Source organism: Anastrepha ludens, chromosome 5 (assembly GCF_028408465.1).
Source record: "Anastrepha ludens isolate Willacy chromosome 5, idAnaLude1.1, whole genome shotgun sequence".
In the NCBI taxonomy this organism is placed as follows: domain Eukaryota; kingdom Metazoa; phylum Arthropoda; class Insecta; order Diptera; family Tephritidae; genus Anastrepha; species Anastrepha ludens.
This window is the reverse complement of record NC_071501.1, coordinates 76,377,569-76,405,489: the sequence shown is the minus strand read 5'-3', so window position 1 is coordinate 76,405,489 and position 27,921 is coordinate 76,377,569. Positions and strand designations below refer to the sequence as shown.

The window sequence follows — 27,921 nt, the reverse complement described above, 5'->3', positions numbered from 1 at the left end:
ATTTGGTAACGAGGATGTGGCAACAAAATGGTGCGGAAGCGCTAGTTGGATTCTGGATGAATCACCCCTCTAACCAACCAACCAACCAACTAAACCTTACTGAACATAAATGTCAACATTGTTTGCTATTCTCAGCTATCACACCATAGTTATCGATATCGATAGTTCTCAAGCAGCTAAAAAAACACCCGATATATGCATATTAAGGGTAATCTAAAATAAGGAACTCTAAAAAATATATAAACAATCTTTTTTACCAAAATCCAATTAAAAATTAGTCTGTTGTTGAGTGATATCATTGATTGGAAATTATTGCCTTGATTGGAAATTATTGCCTTGAAACGTATTGATCATTGCGATTCGAAAGAGTACAGTTCTTCTGGAGATGAGCGTAATGCAAGGCATAGTCCCCATTTACACAGGGAAACAGTTGCATGGAAAACATTTTGTTCATGGAAGAAGGATGGACGGGGAAGGGGGTTTCGTTTCTCGTACTGGCGACACAGATTACAGATTGCCCTTCTTATTCGTATTGTCCAACTTAAAGAAGTGAACGTCAAAAGCAACGAATGCTGCCGAAAATAATTTTTCCCGTGTGAACGCGAATGAAACATCAAAAACGAATTTCCAGTATCTCCCTTTCCGATGTCTCTGTAAGTACAGATCTCGTATGCGCGCAGTATACGCTTTGAATTTATCAATTCATGAGCCCTTTGAGAGATGTTGTTTATTTACAAGGGCGGAGAATATCATGCACGATTAACTTAAACATTGTCCAAGCTCATGCCGTCAATGCCAGCCCACAAAAGGTCTGAAATTATGACCCTGTAGTGCTCACTGCACACACAAATATCATTCCCAGCAGCATTTTTGAAAGAAAATGCCAGTGGTGTCAAAACCTTAAACCCGCATTACGGTTTCTCCCTTTGCGGAGGCATATTCCGGATCTGCTGGTGCGAGAACCTTGTTTATTAACCCTGCGGCCCAGGTGAAAAGGATCTTCAATTGACAAGTCAAAACCACTTCATAAGCTAATGAACTGAGATCTTGATGGGGGACTCTCATTCTTACGGTTGCGTGTGATGTTTTATTTGTTGAGGCCAAAGTTTCTGAATGGAGTTACACCTTCTTTTTTATTTTGATCGTCACAGAACCCACCTAAGCCATTTTTGTTCAAGTTGAACAGATCACATGGATTCAAACTGTTTCCATTTGATGGAATGCCCTTTTTAAGTCCTTTTCCATTTGATCTTTCCAACGAGGACCTTTCTTTTTCTGCTACCTTTAGCAGTTACCGTATCAAATACTCTCAGGGCTGGATCCTATGCAACCATTCATATGACCTAACCACCTTCATTGCACTATCTCTATGTGGCCATAAAGCTCATACATCGCATAATCGTTTTCTTGAACACTTCAATGCCCGCTAAGTCTCGTAATCATCTACCCTACGCACTTCGCCTGAAGTAGAAACAGGTTGACCTAAAATGCCAATAAAAACTGAAAGCGACGATTTGTTGTCCATTAATAGTACATTAAAAATCCGCTTGAATTAAAATCCTAGCTGATCCTTTTTTCGAGATAAGTGGATTTTAGCATTTTCGAAAATTTTTTGAAGTTTCCAAGTTTGTGAATTTTTCGATATTCGAAAATCCATTGAGATAACATGAGACGTGATACAGTCGATTACATAGTCGCACAAAAAACAAACATGGAGACTTCAAAATGCGATATCTCAGTGAAAAAATAAGGTATTTGAGCAAACTCAACGTCTACTTTTTTATGAAGAGCAAAATCTTCGTAGTTACATAACCTCAAAAATGGGCAAAAACAGCGTTGTTTGCACTTTTAAGTTAGGATATCTCAAAATCCTGACGTGATAGAGCAATTTAAACCCCGGATTCGGATTCTACGCAAAAAATTACTTCGAAAATGACACTACACTTTTATAGAACATTCCGAACCCATTTTTTTGCAGACCTGTGTTATATTTCTCAGCCCAAATTAGAACTTTTGGCAATATAGATACTACGTTGGATTTGTTGTTGGTTAATCCTAATTCTCAAATAAACGACGTCTCATATTACTTCATAATTATAACCCATACCCTCATCCACCAAACCCATCCATTTCACTTCTTTGTTCGGCTTAGAAAAGGCAGATTTCTTAGACCGATGATATCACCATTATTGGCATACGCTAGGAATTGTATGCTTTTATGAAAAATAGTGTCTGAGTTATTGAGTTCCGCTTCTCGAAAGTGACACAATAGGGAGTCTCTTTGTGGGAAACCATGTTTGGTGTGAAACGGCTGGGAGAGATCTTTCCAAGTTCTGACGGAGCTGCTCGTATTGGTCAGCGTCGTGTTACTTAGTCTATTAGTTTTGATCCAATACTCAATTCAGTTATCGCAGCTTCTTTTACGACAGTCGTCATATTTAAAATAATTAATCAACACTTGATTTATCAGCTCTGAAACCGCATAAGGTTGATTGATTGCGCAATACATAAGAAGGCTGATACTGCAATCTGCGCCAACTATCGTGGGATTTATTTTCTGAACATTGTCTTATCGAGCGCTTTGAGTTAAATCATTCCAGCCAAATTCTCGCCGTTAGGAATCATTAGCAGATTCTCTTCTTCTTAATTGGCGCGATAACCGCTTACGCGATTTTGGCCGAGATTAACAAAGCGCGCCAGTCGTTTCTCTCTCGTGCTAACCGGCGCCAATTGGACACACCAAGTGAAGCCAAGTCCTTCTCCACCTGATCTTTCCAACGCAGAGGAGGCCTTCCTCTTCCTCTGCTACCACCAGCTGGTACCGCATCGAATACTTTCAAAGCCGGAGCGTTTGTATCCATTCGGACGACATGACCCAGCCAACGAAGCCGCTGGATCTTTATTCGCTGCGCTATGTCTATGTCGTCGTAAAGCTCATACAGCTCATCGTTCCATCGTCTACGATATTCGCCATTGCCAACGTGCAAAGGTCCAAAAATCTTACGCAGAATCTTTCTCTCGAACACTCCAAGCGTCGCTTCATCGGATGTTGTCATCGTCCAAGCTTCTGCGCCATACGTTAGGACGGGCATGATGAGAGTCTTGTAGAGTGTTAGTTTTGTTCGTCGAGAGAGGACTTTACTGCTCAATTGCCTACTTAGTCCAAAGTAGCACTTGTTGGCAAGAGAGATTCTACGTTGGATTTCAAGGCTGACATTGTTATCGGTGTTAATGCTGGTTCCTAAATACACGAAGTCTTTTACAACCTCAAAATTATAACTGTCAACAGTGACGTGGGTGCCGATACGCGAGTGCGCCGACTGTTTGTTTGAAGACAGGAGGTACTTCGTTTTGTCCTCGTTCACCACCAAACCCATTCGCTTCGCCTCTTTATCCAGTTTGGAGAAGGCAGAACTAACAGCGCGGTTGTTAAGGCCGATGATGTCAATATCATCGGCATACGCCAGCAATTGTACGCTCTTATAAAAAATTGTGCCTGAGCGATTAAGTTCTGCGGCTCGTACGATGCTCTCCAACATCAGGTTAAAGAAGTCACACGACAGCGAGTCACCCTGTCTGAAACCTCGTTTGGTATCAAACGGCTCGGAGAGGTCCTTCCCAATTCTGACGGCGCTGCTGGTGTTGAGCAACGTCATCTTACATAGCCGTATTAGTTTTGCGGGGATACCAAATTCAGACATCGCGGCATACAAGTAACTCCTTTCCGTACTGTCGAATGCAGCTTTGAAGTCGACGAAAAGGTGGTGTGTGTCGATTCTCCTTTCATGGGTCTTTTCCAAGATTTGGCGTATTGAGAATATTTGGTCAATGGTGGACTTTCCAGGTCTGAAGCCACACTGATAAGGTCCAATCAGTTGGTTGACGGTGGGCTTCAGCCTTTCACACAATACGCTCGCTAGAACCTTATAGGCGATATTTAGAAGACTGATCCCGCGGTAATTGGCACAAATTGCAGGATCGCCCTTCTTATGGATTGGGCAGAGCACACTTAAATTCCAATCGGCAGGCATGCTTTCATCCGACCATATTTTGCATAGGAGCTGATGCATGCACCTTATCAGCTCCTCGCCGCCATGTTTGAATAGCTCAGCCGGCAGTCCGTCGGCGCCCGCGGCTTTGTTGTTTTTTAGCCGTGATATTGCTATTCTCACCTCGTCATGGTCGGGTAACGGAACGACAATTCCGTCGTCAACGATTGGGGTATCGGGATCTTCACATTCTCTATGACATGCGCAGCTGTCACCGTTTAACAGGTTCGAGAAGTGTTCCCTCCATAATTTAAGATTGCTCTGTACGTCAGTCACCAGATCGCCGTCTTTGTTCTTACAGGAAAACGCCCCGGTCTTGAAACCTTCTGTAAGCCGCCGAACTTTCTGGTAAAATTTAAAAAGCAGATTAGTGTCACTAAATGTTTACATAAACTTGCGTACCGCAGGATCCGTGGGAATGAAAAACTGACCATACTGCGTCTTACCTTTGTATCTCAATATTATTTTAAAGGAATTTAAAAGTTGACACTTTAAGTCTTTAAATGAGGCACATTTACGAGTAGTACACCGTCTAAAGCTTAACAACATTGTGTTGGACAGCCAGCCATCTTTACCATCTTTGATATCTCACAATTCGTTGATGAATGGGACATCCTCATACCCTGGGAACCAAGAATATTAGTATTAATATATAGTTATTGATATTTTGTGGTCTATGGTGTGCTTTAGTAAGTCCTTCATCAAAGGGACTAATTAAAACTGGGAATATAAGAAATAAGTTTCTTGACAAATACAGGTTAAACTGGTTTTTCTGCCGTCAAACAGACACTTAAGTTAGGCATGGACAAATTTTGTGCCACACGAGTGACTGTTGCTTGTCTGTAACACAGGCCCATAAAATTTTACTGAATAATAGTCCTTTTTTGTTTTGACGAATACTTTTTTTAATTTGGGGAACACAAAATGTCAAAATCTCACTGTCTGCAAAAATGATGATTATCGGTAGTTAGAGTACAACTTTTCTGAGCTTCTAGATGCGCTTAATCCGAAATTGCCCTCAGAATAGCTCCGGCACGTTATGTCGCATTTGTGATGTTTGCGACGTTCCGAAACCAAACAGCATTTTTGGCTACATTTGAGGTTATGTAACATCCTGAGATATTTGTTATTTGTGTGTCACTTTAAAATAGCCTAATACCGAAGATTCAAAAGACAACAACTCAGATACAAATAAAGATTTTTTTAATATATTATATTAAAAACCTTAAATTGAAAACCTTGTAAATGTAGTCAAAAAATCCGAAATATCTCGCAACAAGTACTATTTTGAGTTCAGATTTGAATGCAATACTTCAAAAATCAACCAATCAACCATCAAAACCAACGAATTGGCGAATTGGAATTAATAATTGGCGCGTATACTTCCGTTAGATAATTGGCCGAGCTCCACCTCCTATTTGTGGTATGCGTCTTCATGTTGTTCCACAAATGCATAAACCTACAGTTCTAAGTCGACTTCGAACGGCTAATGATTTTATGAGGAGCTCTTTCATGGCGGAAATGCACTCGGAGGTTTGCCATTGCCTGCCGAGGGGCGACTGTTAGAAGAAACAACCTTTTCTATTACTTGATGTCCATGCACGGAGATTCGAACCTTCGCACTCTCGAAGGGTAGTCATGCACCAACCCATTCGGCAACGGCGGCCGCCGTTCAATTAAAAAGAAGCATCCACTTTTAGTAGTGCTGCTATTTAATTTTTTTCTTGAAATTTTCTAGTTTCGATTTATGTCAAATTTCACTGTTGAATTCTCTTGATGGACAGTTTCTAAATACATTCACACTTACCCAAATAGAACACATCTTCGTAGGTAATTGATGGCTCTTTACCCCGTCGCGTCGCAAACGAGCGACGCGTCGTTAACATCGTACGCTCCGTGGTGGACAGTGCCGTGCCCGTGCCCACCGCATCCAAAACCTTTTCAGAGAATATCACTTCGCCGTCCAACTGCAACTCCAAACGATTGCGATCCATCATGACCTTTGCCAAATGCCAACTGCCATCCGCAATGAAACCAGTCGACGGCATCTGCACTGTATCATTACTTGAATCCAACAAATTGCTAGCCATTTTCAAATGACCATTTTCCAAGCCTAAACCCAAAAATTTATTACGATCATGCTCGCTCCACAGCAGTAGGCCATCAGGTTCGATTGTGGAGAAATTTAGCGAAACTTGAATGGCTTCGCGTGGTCGGACGTACATTGATGGGCCGCGACGTTTGTCTTTCATTGGTATGCGGGGCGGAGGCAAGATCAGGTAACTATTTCCACGGAAGCTTGGCGTAGTGGGCTTACTCATGGCTAGAAGAGCGCGTTGAAAATTGAAAGCACACGTAGCAGGAAGCAAAGTAAATGAGACATGGAAAGAAATAAGAAAAGAAAATAATTGTAACGGTTATAGTTTCGTTTGGAAATCATATTTTTTAATTAAATCTTTTGAGTAAATTATGTGTATATTTGTGTGTAAATATGTACGAGAAAGTCATCAAATGCTGGCGACAGGTGTAATTAAAATCTGATTTATTTATTTCCTTAAATTGTTTCTTATTATAGTCGATTCGCTCACATACATATGAATATATAGCTACCTATCAGGAAATTGATTTACATAGTTTCAAATTGATTGAATTTAAGTGAGTTAAATAGCCTTTTTACAGTTCCTTACATGAAACTGTGGGATTTAACACTTCAACGCTTACTATCTGAATTTTTTTTGAAATAGTAACTGCAGAATTCTGTAAGTTAACATTCAACGAGAGTTCGGAGATCCAAAGGAAAAACGTGAGCTGAGCTGAAGAGCTACTCCCAAAGTAGAGCTTCCTTTCCTGACATTATCACTGTGCATCGCTCGCCAGTTCACTTTGCGAAGCGAAAGCGTGTTCTAATTACATATGATTTACATTATAAGATTAGGAACTTAGCCTGTCGACAAAGCATTTCCAGCCCTCTCTGTTATGAGCCATGTACCGTAATTCGCTAAACGATTTGGATGTTTCATTCACTGTACGCCTCCACGTAGTTTTTTGGGCGCCCTCTGCTTCTAGTACAGATCGGGTTCATTCCAGTTATACTTGGCATTAAAGTTAGACTATTTATAACACTTCCATGGAGAAAGCAGCCTCGATCTTTTTTGAGAAAACTTCAGTATATTCGGCTCACGCAAAGATTCCGTCCCACAGTAAAACTAAATTGGTAGATGAGAATGTGGAGAGAAGAGGATAGAAAACTAGCAGTGAGAACACGAGGACCTGCTTGGAAATTTTTCTGACATGATTTAGTTTAAAGTAGTAGAGTACAGCCATTCGGAAGCCTTTGCAATAGCAAAGGCACACTGAAAATTTTGTGAAAGGTGACGAGGTCATAAAATTAGCATCTGCGGTGACAACCAAACAGCTTAGAAAGCATAAGAAACCGCTGGCACCTCTTCAAAAATAGTTTAAGAATGTTAGTTTATGCTTAGCTTCTTTGCGAGGAGGAATCAGCTAACTTATGTGGGCACCTGGATGCTCTGGTGCTCAATTGCGATTCTTTGGTACGCCCAATTGGACTGGAGCCAATTTTTTGATTTATTTACCATATCTATGGATTCTGAAATTACAAGTGTCCTGACACACTACTTACATATGCAGTACAATTTTAGTGTGAGTACTGACGTGAAGAGTCAAATACAGCAAGATTTGCCATTGTTAGAGCCTTTGGTGCGGTGACATCGGAAAATAACCAAGGTTTCACAGGTGGGAGAAAAATTCTTTCTCAGATAGAGAAGGGTTGCGCTACAAGCCCTATGAGGACTAACCCATGGGGAAGATACATGATTTCCTAGGTATCACCGACGATCCACTGAGCACAGCATTTTTTCTGCCACTGTTCGGCTTTCGCCAGGCCAATATTGCCTGAGTGCTTGGAAAATTTCCGTTCATCCACAATTCCATTCCATTTAAGGGCATCTTAGATTTTCAGCTCCTATAATACATTTCATAAGTACGTTGAGAATTACCAGAGAGTTATGCTGGCGATTGCACTGCTTCGAAATCACTCTAGGAAAAAGTGTCACTATCCAATTATTTGGCTCGCGTATATGTAAGCGTGGCATTTTATAAGTATATAAAAAGGCATCATTTAATGGCAATTTTCGAAATACTAGCAGTTCTTAGTAACAAAACAAGGAATTGAAACCCAGAGGGTCTAAGGTAGGTAGGTAGGTATGTAGGTAGGGTGGTTGTCGTAAGACACACTTAGACCTTCGGCAGGTCCATTGTGATACCACTGGAGCTTATCCTTACTCTACGTGTTCCTTTTTAAACCATCCGGTTGCTTTAATAAACGAGCAGAGCTTCGTTAGTTTTAGATGGGCTATGTCCGCTACATCGGTTAGAAATGCTGTATCGAGAGTGCGCAGCCTTCTCATAGCTAGGCTTTCACACTCACATAAAAGGTGTCTGACTGTTTCTTCTTCTTCTGTATTAAGACAGCTTCTACAGAAATCGAAGTAAGGGAGTCCTAACCTTCTAGCGTGGCTGCCTATTAAACAATGACCAGTTAAAACACCTATCATTTTTCTTATAGATTCTCTGTTGAATCTTAGCAAGATCTTCGATCGACCGCTGTTCCAGTTCGGCCATGTCTGTCTGCTTAGTTCGCATGTTGTGAGGTTTTGCCAGATTGTATTTACCTTTTTGATGGTTTCCCTGTCTATAAGTAATTTACAAGTGGCTATGGGCATGGGTATCAGCGCCTTATCCGGTTCGAGATCGAGCTTTGTACCGGTTCTTGCAAGTTCATCCGCCTTGCAGTTTCCTGCGATGTTCCTGTGGCCTGGTACCCAGAAGAGGGTCTAAATACTAATACGAAATCTTACAAGGTGGCGCAAAATAAATCATCTTATGATTTTTTTGTTTTTAATAATTTTTTTATTAAATAAAAAAAGAAGAGTTTTGAGTGATGGAAATCTTTCTTTTGGCCAATTTGGTTTCTGAATAAGTTTTTTATGAAACACAAAAGAAAAAAGGATTTGAGTGAATCATTTTGACCTTTGTGCGCTCCATTGCTTATCTGTTTATATACCGGAGCTGTCTAGCTCACAAATGTCAACTATGATGAACGAAAGCGATTTACGTGCGACACCATTTGCAAAAATTATAAATCTTTGGATGGGTGATTAAAATTGCGCTAATTTTGTACTGTCAAAATGTCACTTTTAAATTAGGTAAATTAACAATTAAAAATTAAACGAGTAGGTTCTGAATATCAAGGCGAAGTAAATATAAATTTTATTTTTATACTACTGCTATCACCTTGTATGAGTTCAGCTTGACGTATATATTTTTAAGTCACCACCTGACTACTTTTTTTACTTTGACTAACAAATTTTTAAAAAGTAATTTTTTAAAATTGAATTTATTTTCATTCAAACACGAACAAAATAAAAATGAAGGAGATAATTGAAACTATAAAATATTGTATTAAAAAAATATCTCCATAAAATTCGTTTAGAGTTTCCTAAGCTTCAAGTTTCCCTAATTAGACTACTTCGGTAAAGCCGCATATCTCGATAGTTTTTTCACTGATTTCGTTCAAATTTCAACACAGGATTTAGGAAGTCTTATGCTTTCGAAAAAAGTAAAAAACCAAAACTTCATATTTGAAAAATAAGTCCACAAAAATCCGTTCAAGGTTTCCTACGTTTCAAGCTTCCCTAACTAGACTACTTCGCTTAAAGTCTCACATCTCCCTGAGTTTTTCTCTGATTTCCTTGAAATTTTGACACGACATTTAAGAAGTTTTATGCTTTCAAAGAAAGTAGAAAATCAAAATTCTGTATTAAAAAAAATCCATAAATTTCGTTTACATTTTCTTATTGTGCAAGTTTCCCTTCTTCGCTTTAAGTCACATAAAAGTTTGTCTAAAACACTTGCCAGAAAAACAAATATCCAATTTATTATTTCTCAAGGGATCAGGTTCTACTGATGGGGTAAAAATAATTAACAACAATTTTTTTTTCAAACACGTAAAAATATGCAGGCACCTTTAAAAAAATAATGCAAAAATCTAAGACTAAAGTTTTGAATATTACGAGTAAATGTGACCAAATTTTGCATGAATTTTTAAAAGGGTAAAATTGATGCAATTTTTAAAAAGTTTGATTCAGAGGGATTGACTCCCAAAAAGCGCAAAATTAAGATTTTACTGTGTAACTGCATGCACCTTTTGCTTAAATTTTCCTACAGGATATGTTTAGTTTACTGTATGAAAGTGTGCTTTTTCGCTTATACAAACGTTTTTTTTTTCCTACATTTGTACTTTTGCACAGCCCTGATCTCGTTTCGACGCGCAATCAAATCTTCATCTTCCTTACCTCGCCGCTTTGCTGGAACGTCCAAGTCTTTGTTTCTACATTTCTTGGCTTCTTTATTTCTTTTATTGGCCTTTTTCGCTTGGCTTTAATTGTAGAGCGGTGATTGCCCAACAAAGTGCCAACAAACCAAGTTCTATTGTTTTAATATACAACTTTATTCTTTTTTTTTCTTCCTCTTCCTCTTCCTCCACTTCTATATTTCTCCTTATTGTTATTATTGTTGTGCTTTTATTCACGTGCATCGAAAGGTACGCAAGGGTTTGATGGAATTTAATTAGTCACCGCAATGCGCAAGTAGTACTGGGCTTGAAAATAGAAGTTTAGTAGTGTTGCGCTTGAATATGACATAGAATACAACAATAACGAGAATAACAGCCACAGCAAACATTAGCCACAGTTCGTCTAACTTACAAACTGATATTTCATCAGCGGCTGCAGTGGCAATTATAGCTGACTTGCTGACTTCGAGCAGCTGTTGTTGTCAAGGTTATTTTTCTTATTTGTTTCTATTGTTGTTGTTGTTGTTGCTGTTAGCCGTAAATTAGTTGCGGCTGTCGCTTGGCTTGATTTTCGGTTATAATTCATCTTTTTCGGATTTATTTTTTCTTGCTGCTTATTTATGTTCTGACGCTTGTGTGTAATTTTGTTTGAAATTAAAACTCGTTCTATGTGGCCTGAAATACGCTCGAGCGTTTTTATTTCAAATTTGTGTATTTTATAACGGGTGTCTCTTAGAAGCAAAGAAGTTTTTTTTTAATGAAAATTTTTTAATTGAAACATTTCGGCTTTATTACCCTGCAGGTAGAGTGCCAGTACTTTTATTGTATATCTGACGGACGGAGCTGAAAAACGTTTCACGGCACTTAGAACAGAGTTTATACCAGTTTCTTATAGACCAATTAGTGCTGCCATATCATAGCCACAACCATAACCTTAGCAATCAACTGTTTTGATCAAATGATTATTGGTGTCAGACCATAACGTCATGTTTAGAGTCATAACCGTATGGCACCTAATGAATTTTACTTTTTCGCCATGAATATAAATAGCCAAGGTGAATCTTTTAAAGGTGGTGTTGGTAAATCAGCTGATTTTTGTTTTTCTTTCGCCGTTTGCATGTGGCTGTCAGCTCAGAATGCAACCAGGCAAATTAATTCTTTGTTTTCTACTTTGCAAATTCTTTGGTTTGACAATCAACCTTACAAAACAGTGTTGTTGGTCTAGTGCAACCACCTTTTATGAATGTGCCTTGTAAACAGCTCTCTAAAATATTTCACAAATTTATTTTGATATTTGTGTTAAAAAATTAAGAGTGAAAGGCAATAAATTTATTGGCTTAGTGGAAATTTTGTTGTTGCTACTTCTACTTCAATGTTACCTGTTTGTGGTTATGCCACGACTAATTGGCATATGATTTACAACTATGGATAGGGTTATGGCTTTGGCTATGATACCTCTAATTGGGTCCTTAAGAGCCCTATGCTAAAATTGAAGTAAAAATTATTCCTCTAGCATCTTAGTCACACCGCATAGGCAAACATATAGCTCAACTGCTCACTCTCGTTCTTTTTGCTTGAACAGTGCTGAATATAAGTTCACCAGAGCCTTGTGAAATTATAATTTTTTTCTATGCTTTATCCAATAAAATATTTTTATTAAGTTTGTTTTTACTAAAATAATACAATAAAAAAAAGAAAAAAATTTACATTAAAACGGGAAAAGTATAGCTTAAATCAATCATTCATATGGAAGTTGAATGTACAGTATGGGAAAAAATTATAGGAACAATATAGGATGCTTAGATTTCCTATCTTTTATTTAAACTAAACGGCATAAAAGTTGATTTACCAAAATTATTGTATACTGAGATAATTCATTAACATTTGAATAATAAGTTTTAGATACTGGGGTTAGTGGTTACTGATGGACGAAAAATTAATAACAGCAAATTGTTTTTTCAGAAAGACAAAAAAGCTACAATTTGTCTTTCAGCTTGGAAATAATTATACGGTGACATACAATAATAAATAGAAGGGTTTTTCAAAGTATACTTCAAATGATTAGATTTACAATTCGCAAGTTTAGTATTTAGTTGAAGTTCATTTTTTTAGTCACTTTCCCGTATCTCGAGGGATGGAGTGGAACTTGCGCCTTGAAAAATAATGAAATTAAGTTTGGTTCGATAAAATTATGTAGTTTACAGTTGATTTCCATAAAATAGAACGAAAACAAATTATAAAATTATGCTACCAAACACAGAAACAAAGGGATGCCTATAAAATTTTTTTCCAACACTGTATAATACATTTAATAAAAATATTTGCTTGGGGAAATAGAATCCCATTTTTTGCTCTGTAGATAGCTGTTGTGATCAATATCTTGTAAAGTATTGATAAACAAATTTAAAGTTTACCTTCGTTGTCAAGGTGGTGGAATTTTACACTAAAAAATTCTTCTGCTATTTTTTGTTTCGTCCATTCAGTTGAAAGTTACAGGGTGTTAACAAAGAAAAGATACGGTACATTTTACAGTTTTTCTTTGATAAAGGCGAAAATGTAAGCCCAAGCGAGGCAGCTGAAATTGTGAATGGTGTTTATGGTGCCGATACTGTAACAGCTTACGAGGAATATTGGTTTCGTCGCTACCGGTCAGGCATTTTTTATATTAAAGAAAATGCCGATAATATCGAAAACATCGATAAAATCACAGAAATAATCAAAGTTGGACGGCATGTCAATAGTCGTAGCATCGCCCAGTCAACTATAAAACAGTTTTAAAGCATTTGGGCGAAGAAAAAAAATAATGGATTTGGAGAAAAAAATACTGGATTTTTCATTCAATTGAATTTTATTTCTAACGAAACAAATTAAATAATAATAATAAAAACAATAGTAATAATAATATTTTTTTATATATAAATTCGAGGAGGTCCTTTAGCATTTAAACAACAAATTCAATTTTTGCGATTATTCATTTGTAGATATTTTTTTTTTGTGGATCAGGAGGTTTAAAATGCCTAAGACATCGTCAAAGCTGCCGTCGCAGCAATGGTTTCTCCAGAGAACTCCCCCTCGTTTGGAATCGATATTTGACCGGAATGAGATGGAAGCTGATGAGAAAGATTACTCCTAATCTTCAGAACCTCATTGCTGTGCTGGTCGATAATAATAATAGTAATGGTAAAAATAATAATTTTTATAAAAATTATAGCAAATATAAATCGAATATCGTGTAGTGAAATAATAATAAAAACAATAATTTTTTAAAAAATATTTAATTATTGCAAAAAGAATATTATGTAAATACATTTAATACAAATTAAAAATAATATTTATTTTTGGTAAAAGAAAACCAAATAAAGATAAAGTGCTCTGTCTTCCATTTGCATTTACTTACAATAAACATTGCCTTCACTACCTTTTTCCTCAGAGTTTCGTAAAAAATTCGAGTGGATTCTAGAACTTTGCGGCTTCTTCGAAACATCAGCGGTTGACTCGTTTAATTCCTTCTCGAAAAGTAAAATTTGCTTTGCATAATAAGAGACTACTGTCTGTTTTGCGCAACTACTAGAATGATAATGAATCTGAGTAGTCAGTGTCGAGTGCATAGGTAGCTCGATCAGCAACTTCTTGCAAAGTAGCTTCCGAATTATACGAAATTCAGTGCCCTGGCCATTAGCTCTTTTAAACCACACAAAAATGTGCCTTTTTTGGTAAAAAATGTGGTATCGAGGGTCGCGTGAGAATTTGTTTATACCACACGTGATACTTTTATACCTACACATACCCACTAAGCTAGACATGTGGCTCATCATTTATGATTATTTTACTTGAAAAAATTTATTTGCAGTTCATTCATTGAATTATTAGTAAGTAGATACCCGGCATCTTTCACTGGTTCGCTGTATGAATTTGAACATAATTCGAAATGAAGTGATCAAAGATTACTGAGCTTAGTCTCATGTATTAATGAAAAAATAAGAAAAAAAATTATGAAAAAAATTTTTTTTTTTGAAGATTTAAAGAATATTTTTTGTTTTTTGGAAAAATATTTTTGGACATTCAAGAAATATTTTTTGGAAAAATTTTTTTTTTCGCTAAAAATATTTTTTGAGCAAAAACACAAAAAGAGTTTTCGGAAAAAAATTTGATTTTTTGTTAAAAAAATTTGGTTTTTTTTCTAGAAAAATTTTGTTTTTTTTCTAGAAAAATTTTGTTTTTTTGGCAGAAATTTTTTTTCCAAAAAATATTTTTTAAAAAGTATAAAAAATTAAAAAAAAAATGTCAAAAATAACTGAATATATTTAACTTTAAAAACTTCATAATGTAGATGTTAGGCATGCACTTACACGCACATACCTACACCTAAATAATTAGTCGTTAAAATTTTGATGCAACTGGACCTTAAGACTTGCTGTAGTTAGACCTTAAGACGTACATATATATAGCCCGTTAGCCAAGTAGCACATGTAGAACCGTTCGGTGAGGAAAAACGCCACTGAACAATAATTTTTAGACAACAATTTTTAGAGGTGTGGTCTTTAACATACCTTTATTCGGCTCTGAGCGAATTTGACAGAAACAACTGATGGGCTAACGTCACTTGGGATGTGTTTACAAAAACAATGAGATTGTGTTGGTGATATACGGAAAAAATCAACCAATGACACTTCGTTGCCATCTGACCAACGACTGATTGGATGAGTCTGTGAATACATGTAAAAGGATCCTTCAAAATTCGGCAACCGAATCTGCCGTAGCGACGTCGCAGCTGAAGTTCTCCTCATAATTTTATATTTCCCCATATTTAAAGAGCAAACCTCGTAAATCTTTCATTCTTGCAATAAAGAGACATTCGATTTGAGCAGCGAAGGAAAATGGTAAACTTAGCATTTTTCAATACCAAAGTAGTCAACATTGACTATATCTCAAAATTATTATTTGTTTTTAAATTTGTTCAGTTTATTTCTTATTATACTCGAGGCCAAAAATTAGCCAATTTTCAGAAGAATTTACGCCAATGTCTAAAACACTTGAATCACTTGACACAGAATCGTACACTTATTTTTTGAATTGGTATTTCCTAAAAATTTTCAATCTATGTACTAGTAAAAAGGGATACAGTTTGAGGCTCCGGTACACAAAGTATTAATAAGAGACATAAACCGATTCAGCCTATTGCCTATAAGCTACTCAGTTGGATGATTATGCGCACCGTTGTGTTTAAGAATTGGTTTATAAGTTTGTTAAAATGAATTTTTGAAATATATTTACACGTTTTATAAACGTTGGTCGGGTATATAGTAATTAGCTAGAGTTCCAAAACCGAATAGAATGTCGAAAGCTTGCTTTATCAACTCCTGAGTTCACTTTGCAACTACTCTACCAACTACTTTGATAGATATTCCTATTGAAAGTTCTAACCGATTTAAAAAAACACCCGTTACACTTGCGGCGAATCATGCGAATGTCCAGCTTTTGACGCGCATTTACCGTTACTTTGAGTGAGTTTGCTTGACACATTTTCGTACAAAAAATTAATAATTTACACAAAAACCAGAAAAAATTATAGCTGTAAAAATGGAGAGAAATAAACAGAAGAACCCCCAGCGGCTATTTTCGTGCGTATATTTACTTCGTAGATTTATTTCACATGTACTAAATTGCCTTTGGCCATGCAAATTACTTGCGAAAGTTTTTATCATCTCTCTATTTTGCTCACTACAAAAAAAAAAAAAGACTCCTAATGAATGACTTATAACGTATTCTTATTCCTCTCTATCTTACTCTATAGCTCTAAACATGCACCCGTTCACAGCGATTTACTAATTTTCTGTTAATCATAGTTATGTATGTGTGTGTGTTCACACATATGTGTGTATGTGTGGTTTTCTGTGTTGCTAGAAAAAATTGATTTCAACTACTTTTATTTATATTTCGTGCCTTGCTGCCTTTATTTAATGGCTCACTTGCAGGGCTGATTCATCGAAATCGAACTTGAAAGTCAAGGCCCCACTTGTGTAATTAGCTACATGTGCCATGCCTTCTCTGAATGTCAATCGAGCAGCCGACTTTTAATTGTTTTCACACTATTTTAATTGCAGCCATAAAATCAGGGACGTTTCAGTTTTCACTGAAATCAATCATTGGGGAAAAATCTAAACTCAATTGAACAGCAACTAATTACTACTTATATTTTATTTGAATATATACACCTGTGTTCACAATTATAACAGCGGAACATATAGCAACATTTTGACTATTTACTTAAGTATTTTTTCTTTAATTTTTTGTATGCTTAGTCAGAATGTTTAGAAAAATTCAGGGTGTGCTGTTTTGTAGTTCATTCAATTTTGGTATCATATTGTGCCAGTCTAAAGCGGTTAAAAACTTGCGTTGATTTTTGATGATTTTTCTTCTTGGCATGCATTTCCTTCCATACAACGAATGCTTGAATTTGTTTTATACCGAGACAATGAACAAGGTAACTGCCATAAAAAAAATTGCCCAGATATTCTAAAGATATTAAAGACCTCTACATGCGGAAAGTCTTGTTTAATTCCTTAGTTAGTTTAAAATTTCAGTATGCCTCAATTATGCGTTTATGCTAGTAGAATTGAACGAGTCCAAAAAAAAATTTGTTTAATTTGTCCTTCAACTACTTAAATTTTCTGGCCCGCTTACATTTTATGCTGCCCGTCGCATACTCTTGAATATAAATAATTTTACAATCACTTGAAAGTAGAAGAATAATCTAGTCGCTTATATTTGTTTTTGATCTAATTGGGCGATTAATTGTTTGCTCTGATTTAATTCACATAGAGTTCTGCGTTTTCAAGCGCCTGAGGTAAACAATAACACAAAGAGAATGGATAAAAATGAAATGCTGTCATAAAACAGAACGAAAGTTCGCTATTTTCTGAAATAAGACACAAACTTAATTACCAGAGTTTAAGGAAATTGAGATGGTGGCCAGTTGTAAAGATGGCCAGCACATTCACTAAGAAATGCGGTAAGTATCGACGGGAATACCAAAAATATCTGTAAAAGTTATGACGTCGACTAAGAGACGGCGACCGCCGCCGTAGTCGAATGGGTTGGTGCGTGACAACCATTCGGAAGTGTACAAGTTTGGAACCCCGGGAATGAAACACTAATTGAAAATTTAGAGAAAAAGTTGTTTGTAATAGCGCTCGCTCCTCGACAGATTTTGGCAAGTCTGCGAGTATATTTTAGGTATGAAAAGCCGTCTCTCGGTGGCGGCATAAAACTGCAGGTCCCTTCATTTGTGAAGCAACATTAAGACCCACGCCATAAATAGGAGGAGCAGCTCGACCAAACACCTAAAATTGGTGTTAACGCCAATCGTATATACCATTATATAAGAGACTGACACCCAAGGCATTGTAAGGATTCAAAAACGACTTCTCAACTCAGCTAAATTATGATTATGATTGATTATGACTATGATTCCATAGATCAAACCATGATAAAGTTAAAGCCTCGGTCATTGACTATGGAATATCAGTCACATAGCGTGCTTTTGACGCAGTACACATAGCATCAATGCGTCTGAAAAACTATGAAGCCATGGAGGTAGATTAATTGACGGTTGAGCTATTCATGACCTCATTGAATTTTTCGAATTTCTTTCGACAAAGTGTCGCAAGCAGCTTGAATATAAATCTGCAAAATTTTTACCATTCTGGAATCTCTTTATAGTTTTCTAGAGCATATAACTATGGTACTTCTTAGTGATGTATTTGCGTGCATTACTCAATACAGTAGAAATAATGTGTGGCATAGTGTCTATCAGCCCTTGTACTTTGGCGTGTGTTTTGCGTAAAGATGTAGAGACTTGTCTAGACAATCCCGGGATTCTGTTATTTATAATCCCGCAATAACGTAATTTTTCAGTATCAAAAATATCGCCATTAGTTGATATGAATCTCGAAACGATTTCTTAATTTGTATTTATTTCTTTTGTTTTTCAAGTATGAAAGTATATGAAAGATTTGGCATACAATTTGTTTTAGGCCAAAGTTACTCTGAAGTAAAGAATTTTACGACGCGAGCAAGTTTTTCTTGCAACTTTTAATTTGCAGAAAATTTAGATTACAGTTAAAAAACTTGGAATTTTTTATTTTTTATTCTTATAAACTATACATTCTGATTTTTTAGAAACGTGTTGGTGCTTTTTTCAACTTTGTAAATAATTGACGTTCCTAAACCTAAATTCATGTAAATATGGTTAAAAAATATATTAATGTAAGAGCTAATTTCTGCTTTAACCATTATTGAACTAAATCAGTAGTATTGAAAACGTAATCATCTCTATACTTCAGTAATTTTTTTAAATCGCAGCATGGAGCATGAAAATAATTCTAGTTTTGGCAAAAACAAAAAAACCAAAAAAGAAAGCTTTAGTGAGTTTTTAATGAATTACAAATAGGAAAGTTATATCCCGATTGAATCCTGTAATTCCGGGATTATATTAAAAATATCCCGGAATTTCGGGATTTGGAATCACCGCTGGTATTAGCAAACATAGTAAGAGTGTTCACCTTTACTCGCCAAAATAGTTAGTTGCCCAAAGTTTCCTACCCTACAATGAAACTTTAGTCGTGGAGATACGCATTAACTCAGATACCACAGAACAAACATTTTAATGGAGTATTTGGGCATGTTCAAAAAAATTATGAGATGTTGTTACCAAATACTTTTAGAATTTAATATTATGCCTAACAGAGATCGACCTTTAGTGATACTTATACCTTCACAAGTTTATTGAGCCTGTCACTAGGATTTGTAGTCACAAGTGGGCCTCTACTTCGGAAAAGCTCTACCTTCTGGTTTTATGCTGGATTCGGAATACGATGCGTTGTTTAAATTACAGAGGTCGACACAAATTTTGAACCAAGAACAGAAGGTTTTTGATGTATTTCATCCGAATCTGAACTCTGCTGTATCTCGTCTGATTTTCCAGATATTCCGGCTTTAAAGTGCAAATTTTTATTTTTACACAGTGTGGCACTAAAACTTAGTGTTTAAATTATACATAAATTATAAATTATGATAAGTAATGCGGCGATTGGCCATAAACTGAGCTGAGTAACATCTTCTTCGAAAGAGTAAAAAAGTTCGAAGGTGATGAATGTGAGGAGCATGAGGTGGCGGACTACAGCAAATATGAAAATGGAGTCAAATATGGACAAGAACCGTGTCTATGTGACTGATGTCTGATTGCACTTCGGTTGGCATTGAAAGTGTGAGATGAAGAAATGCTTAGTTTCGCCGGGGATTTAGGATTTTCTCCTCAATACATTCAGCAGATTTACTACTCAAACTCTGACAGTTTCCTCTGACGGCTAATGATTTTTATGAGGAGCTTTTTCATGGCAGAAATACACTCGGAGGTTTGCCATTGTCTGCTGAGGGCGACCGCTATTAGAAAATACCTATTCCATCATTTGGTGTTTCGTGTAAGGAGATCTAAGATCTTTATCAATGGGTTTCCTAAAATGGCCTGAACTGAAGTCATCATTACATGTTGGACAACATAAACTCTAGACATTGATTTGGTGGAAAATGTATCAAGTCCGTACTCGAGTAAAAAAAAAATAATTTAATGCAATTTGGAAAAACAATTTTGCCAGGTATTATAATCTATATTATTGATTATTGTTCAAATTGATGTAGAACTTAATGATTTTTTGTCTTTATACCATTTGATTTAAATAACGCCCCCGCTTTGCACTTACCGATTTCACAATAGAATCCACCCCAGCCATTGGGGCACGAACAACGTCCGCTACGCAAACAGCGTCCATTATTCTTGCAAGGTATCAGTTTACAACTCTCTGAATATTCACATCGATCGCCCTTCGCATACTCGGGACAAATGCAATGAGGCTGCAGCTTTTCATCGAGCCAACAGTGGCCACCCGCTTCACAAGAATCACCGCCACACGCAGTGCCATCACAGTCGCGAATGTTTCGTGAATCTGAAAATAAAATAAAATCATATTTTACACTCGGTGCAATGCTCCATACACATTCGCAACTACTAACCAATAATATTAGTTTCGTTCAGCACAATACGCGTACCACTCACCACCAGGCCGCGTACGCAGCCACGGAATGGTATAGGGAAGCCAGAAATAGCATTGTGTGGCAGTTTTGATAAGTCTTTCAGTCCGCCAATATAAAGCAGTGAATCGGGCTCCACAAGCACCTCAGCAGAAGGTGCCAGCGCAGACGATGCACTACCCTCGACCCACAGCGTTAGCCAGCGTCCACGTTGCGCCATTTTAATCTTATGCCATTCGCCAATTGCGAGCATACGCACGCTTCGCACTACCGTCACGTGGCTATTGGGGCCCGATATGCGGAATTCTACAACGCCTCCTTGTAGCGAGAGTGAAACGAAACCGACTTTCTTATCCAGATTGTTGTTCAGTGTGCCGAAGTAAAGTAGAAGACCACGTTCGGAAAGTGGGCGCAATTGGAACTCGATGAAGAAGAATTGTACGCGATGATGCTCCTCGAACGTCTTCGAGCCCATGAGAGGTACAGGTGAGAAATTGCGTTGTTTTTCCACTTCGTTGAGCAGCTTCATAACGAAGTGCTGATTCGAAGAGGCGATGGGTTTCGGTGGCATTAGTTTCTTCGTGAAGTTTCGATAGCTGATGATTTGTGAACGTTTGGAGCCCAGCTTATCAGAGCTATCATAGAGGTAGGGCCAGCGTACAGACAAATACGAGCGACGTCCGGTAAGTGAGACATCGCTTAGCGAACGAATATCTACGCGAGAGTAAAGAAAATGATTTGGTATAGGAAAGAATTTTGAATGTTTCATGACATTTTACCTTCATCACAATTTTTGCCAGTTCTGCCCACTGGACAATCGCACTCGTAACCATTCACGAGCGGTACACACGTTGAACCCTCCGCGCATTTATTGTTGAATGAGTCGCATGGGTTGATTGGCTGCGCGCAAAGAGGTCCGTACCAGCCCTCCTGGCAAATACAGCTAAAAAGTAGAATACGTCTATTAACTCGCACTCAAACCAAACGTTTTAAAGTACTTACGTGAAAGTTGCACCATGTTGCAAGCACGCGCCATCATGTTGACAAGCATGTCGGTGGCACTCCCTGGTACCGCATTGTCCCACACCGCGTCCGCGCACACCACGTGTCTCTTGCAGCGGCACCGTCACCTGTCCCGCTTTCAAATTCACATCGTAAATACAACCCTGGAAGCCTGAGTGCAGCGGCAGATCGTGTGGCAATGTGTTGAAATTCGCTATTTCATGCCCTCCCAAGTAAAGAATCGGCATAACATCCATACGATTTACACTACCCGGCGAACGGCCTGTGATATTGAATTTACCATCCACAGAGAGCCAAGCCTGTCGTCCAATGCGGCCAACTTTGATCTCATAGGGTACGCGTGGCGCATCCAATCTAAAATCGATTGGTTTCTGTGTAAATATGCGACGCGGTCCACCGCCCAAATTCCAAGTGAGCATTATGTAACCCTGTATGAAACTGATCGCCAGATGATCGCTCTTCTCGTCATGATAACCTGTCTGTCCTAGGAAGGCGAGTAGTGATATTTGTGACATCGTCTGCGGTAGTATTTTGAAGCTCAACTCGATCGAGTATTCGAGTGGAATGGGTACGGTGTAGGCGACAAACGAAGAGAGACCATTGACGCTGCCCGAAAACGATGGTAGGGCGACCTCGAGATCTGTAAGATTTTTAATTGTAGCCGGGGAAACCGTGTGGGGAGGAAAATCTTGTTTTTGGAAATTGGAATTGTTTAAGGAAAAGGTTGCACGGATATTGGGGTAATTCAATTTTGATTAGTCGACTTCTTTCCAAGATGTACTTTTGCATATACCTACGAGTACGAGTACATATGGACGAGAGTACAACATTACCAAATGCTTGGATGCACGAACATTGAAAAATTGACAAAGTGTAGCAAGTTACATGGATGAGCACGCTTACTCGACTAACAACACTAACAAGATGTGAGAGTACGTGTGATTGTATTAGTGCGCTTAGTTGTATACTTACTGTGCTCGCAGTAGTGTCCATGTTTACCCAACGGACACAGACAAAGGTAGCCGCTGCCTGGGAATTGTACACAAGTGCCGCCATACTGACACGGATTATCCTCGCAGACAGATATCTCACAGGTTGGACCCATATAACCTGTGGGACATTTACACTTCCACTTTTCTGCCTTCTCACCATTTTCGTCCACTTCATTGGTTTCGATTTTGATGCATGCAGCGCCATTGCGACACGGACTCGACAGGCAGGCGAGCGAGCCGCATTCGGTGATACCAAAGCCGTCCAAAGCGTCACTAAAAACAAAGATTATTCATTTAAGGGTCGGTGAAAATACAAAGTCTGAATTATATCTGGTGCGGTATGATCCCGTGCGATAACTGTGTCGCAACACTAAGGACTCTTCAAACGTGATCAGCCACTTGACAGTTCCTGGGTCTGATTCACACCGCGGCCATTAAACACTAACAGCCTTCGCAGTTCGATCGGAGAGTTTATTATTTCTGGCATGAACATTGATTATCATAAAATAATACTTGCCATTCGGAGGTGGCTCGAAACTTTAGAGTCCACCGTTTGTGTTAAAGTCGGAAGATAAATACCACAAAATTTAGCGAAGCATAGTCTAATTACCTACCTCTCCATTTTCAAGAAGCAGCAATATTCAGTGAGAAAAGCTCACATACTTTCAGCTTTTGGCAGGATTTTTCAATTCGAGATCTACGCAATTGATATGACGTCAAAGCTTTCAAGCATAATATGCCTCGCTCTTTCAAAACTCGACAACTTTGTTCAAAGTGAAACTGCGATTACGGCCATTGAGTTAATAACGATCAATTCGAAATGTCTTCAAAAATATCGAAGGACTCTACACCCGGTTCGACGTCAATCTGTACTGTCCCTGGCTGTGTTTTCCCATAGTTATTTCCCATAATATTTGAGACATGGCTTGGTGAATTTGTTTGTTTTCGATGTTGAGAGGAAGGCTAGAGCGAGGAGAAGAATGTTCTTCAGGATCGTTCTCTGAGACAGGGTTTGATGAATTTGGGGAGCTTGGTCCAAGCATAGAAGCAACGCTGGGGTTCTTGGTCTTGCGATTGGGAAAAATCTAGATCGAGCAGTAGAATACGCTTCAGGTTTCTGGGAAATCACTTTTGAAAGGTTTGGGTACAGTCCAATTTTACAGCCCATTTAAAGTTTATTAAGCTATCCGGAAGATATATAATCACTTGAGAATTTAACGATACAAACATAAACAGAAATTTAGTAAGTGTTTTAAAATTAGCTCAGCATTAAGATTTTGTTTATTTGGTAATCATAAATCCGTAATTTCGGTTGGATACTACCAGTGTCCTTTTTAAAACCTGTCCTTGGGTCTTACTATGCTGGCAAATTTGTTTAATTTTATTCACTTTTGCAAGCACATTTTGAATATTCGACAGCAACTCTTTCCGAAGAATCTACGCTTACGGACATCCTCACTGTTTAGGTCAGTTGCGTTTAATATAAGCCTAGTCTGTAGTACATGGCAAGTTTCGCGTTTTAATTTTTTTCTAGTAAATCTTAGCGCCTCTCAAATTCCTAATTAAATTGTGCGTTAATATTACAACGATGCTAATTGCATCAAACTATTTTCCATAAGAGTAAGCCCCAGAGCCGAAGGGCTCGTAATATTGGAAAAGGATAGTTTGCCGCATCACTGCAAACGAGGTCACACCAAAATTGAGGTAATCTAGCTACTCTTCTTTAATTTTCGGTTCCCAAATTTTTCTAAGCTAATCATTCGCCAATCGAATCCTGGATGACGATTGGTGCCTTGCTGAAAAATAGATAAACGTTTTACTATGAGAGTGGAGAATATCCATTCTGACAGCAAAGCCCATATTCGATGTTGAGCGGCTTGTTGATCGTCTTAATGGGCATTCGTCTCTTTGCAGCTACCCTACCTTGTGCGTTTAGGTACCCATTTTCACAAAGGAATCAGAGGGACCCTCTGTGTTTTCGAATCTAAATCTGTACAGCATCTGTATGATCGTAGCCTTAACATTAGTCTCAAGACCGTCTGTGATCTATGGCATCAAACTGGCACTTAGTTGTTGCTTGGAAGTTGAGTTCCGATCAGAACCTATCCTAGAAATTGATACGTCAGCATATGCAGTAGTAGCTGTATTACACAGAAAAGCTAGGTTTACCATTTAATTTTCATTACACACTTGAACAGAAGAAGTATTGCACAGCTGCATTTCTTGATACATCTCAAGCCTTCGACTGTGTCTGGTATGACGGCTTACTTTGTAAAATAAAGTATTGTTATTGTTTTTATAAAATCCTACACTTTTTTTCACTTTTTTGTAAAACAAAGAGAAGAACAATCTCAGCTCTGCGTAAGTATCGCTGGTGCAATATTTGCAATACTTGCTTTACACTCACTCAATACTTGCTTCCAGATACTCAGGAAACTATCGTCGGAACTTTTGCAGATGACACCGCCTTGCTCGCAATTGATTCCGGCCCTAATGTGACTTCTCTTAAAATCCAAAAAGGATTGATGAAATAACTCAATGGCTCAAAAATTGGAAAATAAAATCAAATGAGGCAAAATCTGTTCAAGTTACCTTTACATTCAAGCAAAAAACTTGCCCATCCGTTACACTTAATAACACAATCATACCCCAAAGTAATGCCACGAAATATCTCGAAATGCATCTTGACTGCAAGCTCGCACGGCAAACCCATATTTTTACTAAACGCAAGGCACTAGGAATCAAACTTTGAAGTCTTTATTGGTTGTTAAATCGCAATTCCCATGTATCCTTTGAAAATAACGTCTCACTGTACTCAGCTATCCTAAAACTAGTATGGACATATGACATAGAACTCTGGGGCACCGCAGCTAATTTAAACATCGCCATACTCCAAAGATTCCAATCGAAAACTCTCAGAATGATCGCAAATGCTCCTATACTATATCACAAATGCCCAAATTCATCGTGATCTCAAAGTTTCCACAATAGCTGAAGAAATCAAAAGGCATGCCTGATCACACAATATAAGACAACAATAGATCTTATGTGCTAAAAAGCAAAAATTCAGGAAAGGTTGTCCCACTTGATTCTTTCCATGCATGTATCGTAGAGCATCTTGGTTTTAAGTATAAATATTGTTAAATGTTGTTAAACAGATCGCAATATATAAATGGATAATAAAAAAATAAAAAATAAATGCAGAAGCTGTGGGGACTTTTCAGAAGAAAGAGACTGTTGAGCACTTTCTCTGTAAATGCCCGGGTTTGCCAGCTAGACGATATGGGTTATTTTGTGCTCCTTTCTTCGGCGGCCTGGGGCAGTGGATTACATCAACATTTCCGGTGGGCTATAGATATTTGCGCGTTGGAGGTCTTAAAATGGTATCGAAACGGCGCTTTAGTGATACTTTGGGAGTGCCAAATTAGTAATTCAACCATTTCACCTACACCTACCATATGCAGTGGTATTCAGATTTAAGCGAGTATATCGTAACAGCTTGTAGGTCCATAATCCGAGTTAGGGATTTCGTGTCAAGAGATTTTTGATTTTTTAAGTTTTCTTCTTATTATATGCACTCAAGCCACTCAATAAATCAATTCTAAAGTTGCACGTAACCTGCACTCGTTGTCGTACCTCGCTTCAACTCCTGTCAGCTTATGTCGAGAAGGGTATTCCGCCCTTTTTGATTGCCCTCTTCAAGAATTTTCAAGTCCACTAAGAAAGACTTTGCCTGCCGGTTAGCAGACGAAAATGCCTACTAAAAGACCTTTTAAGTCTCGGCAGGAATGCCAACGAATTACGCAGCAACAGATGGGAGAAAATTGTGAAGGGTAAGTGGATTATATTTGATAGAAATATGAAGGAGGCAATAATAGTACCAGAATTCAATGCGGAAGACATGCTCTGTGACTCTTAAAGATTTTTGAGCTAAATTTATGCACTCAAAATTTTAATTTTTCTATATACAAAGGAGATTTCCTGAAAATCACTGAAAGTCTTTGTATGCAGATAAAAGCGAGAATCCGTAAAATCCGTAAAATACACTTCAAGTATTTCGCTCGTATTTTTATTCATGTTACTCGTTGAATAGATGTGACAAGATGCACCTTTTGTACCTTTCCTAGCTTTCGAGTCGTTCACCCTCATTTGATTACACAGCACCAGCAAGTGGAGCACAAGCGCTTTCAACGGTCTGTTGTGACAACGGCAGCGACGACAGCCCATCGGCCATGCGAATTCAACAGCATTCAAGTATTTGAACAATGGACTAAACGATTCAGTTCTGGTCGCTTTGAATGCACTTGGAATAAAATATGCAACCCTGTACAGCAAAAGAAGAAAAAAAACAAGACAACAACAATAGCAAGCAAGCATTGGAGAAGTATAAAAGCGGTGGGTCGCTAACCAACGGACGGGGGCTCGTGAACGCGCTGTGGATGACAATTTCACGACAAACGGAAACGAAACGGAAATGGAAGCGTTTCTTTGGCGCAAAGTGCGCGGAAACTGAAAATATGAAGGCAGTGCTGCTGACAAGGAGTGGCTGCAGCTTAGGGGTGAAGTGCAATAATGCGCAACGTATTTCGGCCAGCGTGCTTGATATCCATTGTGATGGTGCACGTGACGCGCAATAGAGCACACGCAGTGCAGTCATCCTCAATAGCCGTCAGTGGGTTAGTTAATGGGTCTTTGGGTCAGTTACAGCACTAGCATCAGCGCTAAAATGAGCGCAAATGAGCAATAGGAGTGGGAGGGGAGGGAATATGCTATTGAAATATTAATGCACTGGCATTGCTGTTAATATTGACATTTAAATTAGCGCACTCGAAAACGCACACATTCACGTACACTATACTCACACTTATGCTATGCACAATGAATTGCACCCGAGCGTTATAGCGCTGCGTCAGCTCGCTTAAATGGCATCACTATTTTACATCTACTTGTCGCTGCTATAACTGCCATTCTGTCGCTCTCCCTCACTTTCTCTCTCCCACTACCTCCTCCTCTCGAACCGAGGTCAAGTGGCACACAATTGACATTTTTGAAAAGTTAAATTAATTTCTGAATGCAGCAGTCGAGTCTACCAATGAGTTTAGCCATCGAAAACTTTTGCCACCCAACTTTACAAATTAATTACGAGATATGCTTAACTAAGTAACTGAACTTTTTCGTGTTTGTTGTTTTTGTGCTCGTATTACTGACGCTACTGCTGGTGCACTTACTCGTATTTATGTATGAGAATAATGTTAAACGCCGCATTTTTGTACGCTTTGTCGCTCGAAAAGTTATCGACGAAAATTCTTTGTTATTCATTGATGCTTGACAATGTCGGTATTCGTTTTTTTTGTTTTTTTTATTTTGGTTTTAATCATACTACTTTTAGGAA

At 38.0% G+C, this 27,921-nt stretch overlaps 1 protein-coding gene across 5 annotated transcripts in view; it reads right to left on the bottom strand.

Annotated features, from left to right (window-relative positions):
* Positions 1–27,921, bottom strand: part of LOC128864563 (protein eyes shut) — a 307,203-nt gene that overhangs the window by 12,751 nt on the left and 266,531 nt on the right. For 3 of the 5 annotated variants that reach the window (XM_054104287.1, XM_054104285.1, XM_054104286.1), the window contains 6 exons: positions 22,510–22,802; positions 21,517–22,225; positions 21,294–21,457; positions 20,497–21,228; positions 20,187–20,429; positions 5,857–6,372 (listed from right to left, as the gene is read on the bottom strand). In XM_054104287.1, the coding sequence (XP_053960262.1) occupies positions 5,857–6,372; positions 20,187–20,429; positions 20,497–21,228; positions 21,294–21,457; positions 21,517–22,225; positions 22,510–22,802 (2,657 nt within the window). The remainder of the gene's footprint in view (positions 1–5,856; positions 6,373–20,186; positions 20,430–20,496; positions 21,229–21,293; positions 21,458–21,516; positions 22,226–22,509; positions 22,803–27,921) is intronic. The other 2 variants (XM_054104288.1, XM_054104289.1) reach the window with 1 other exon arrangement.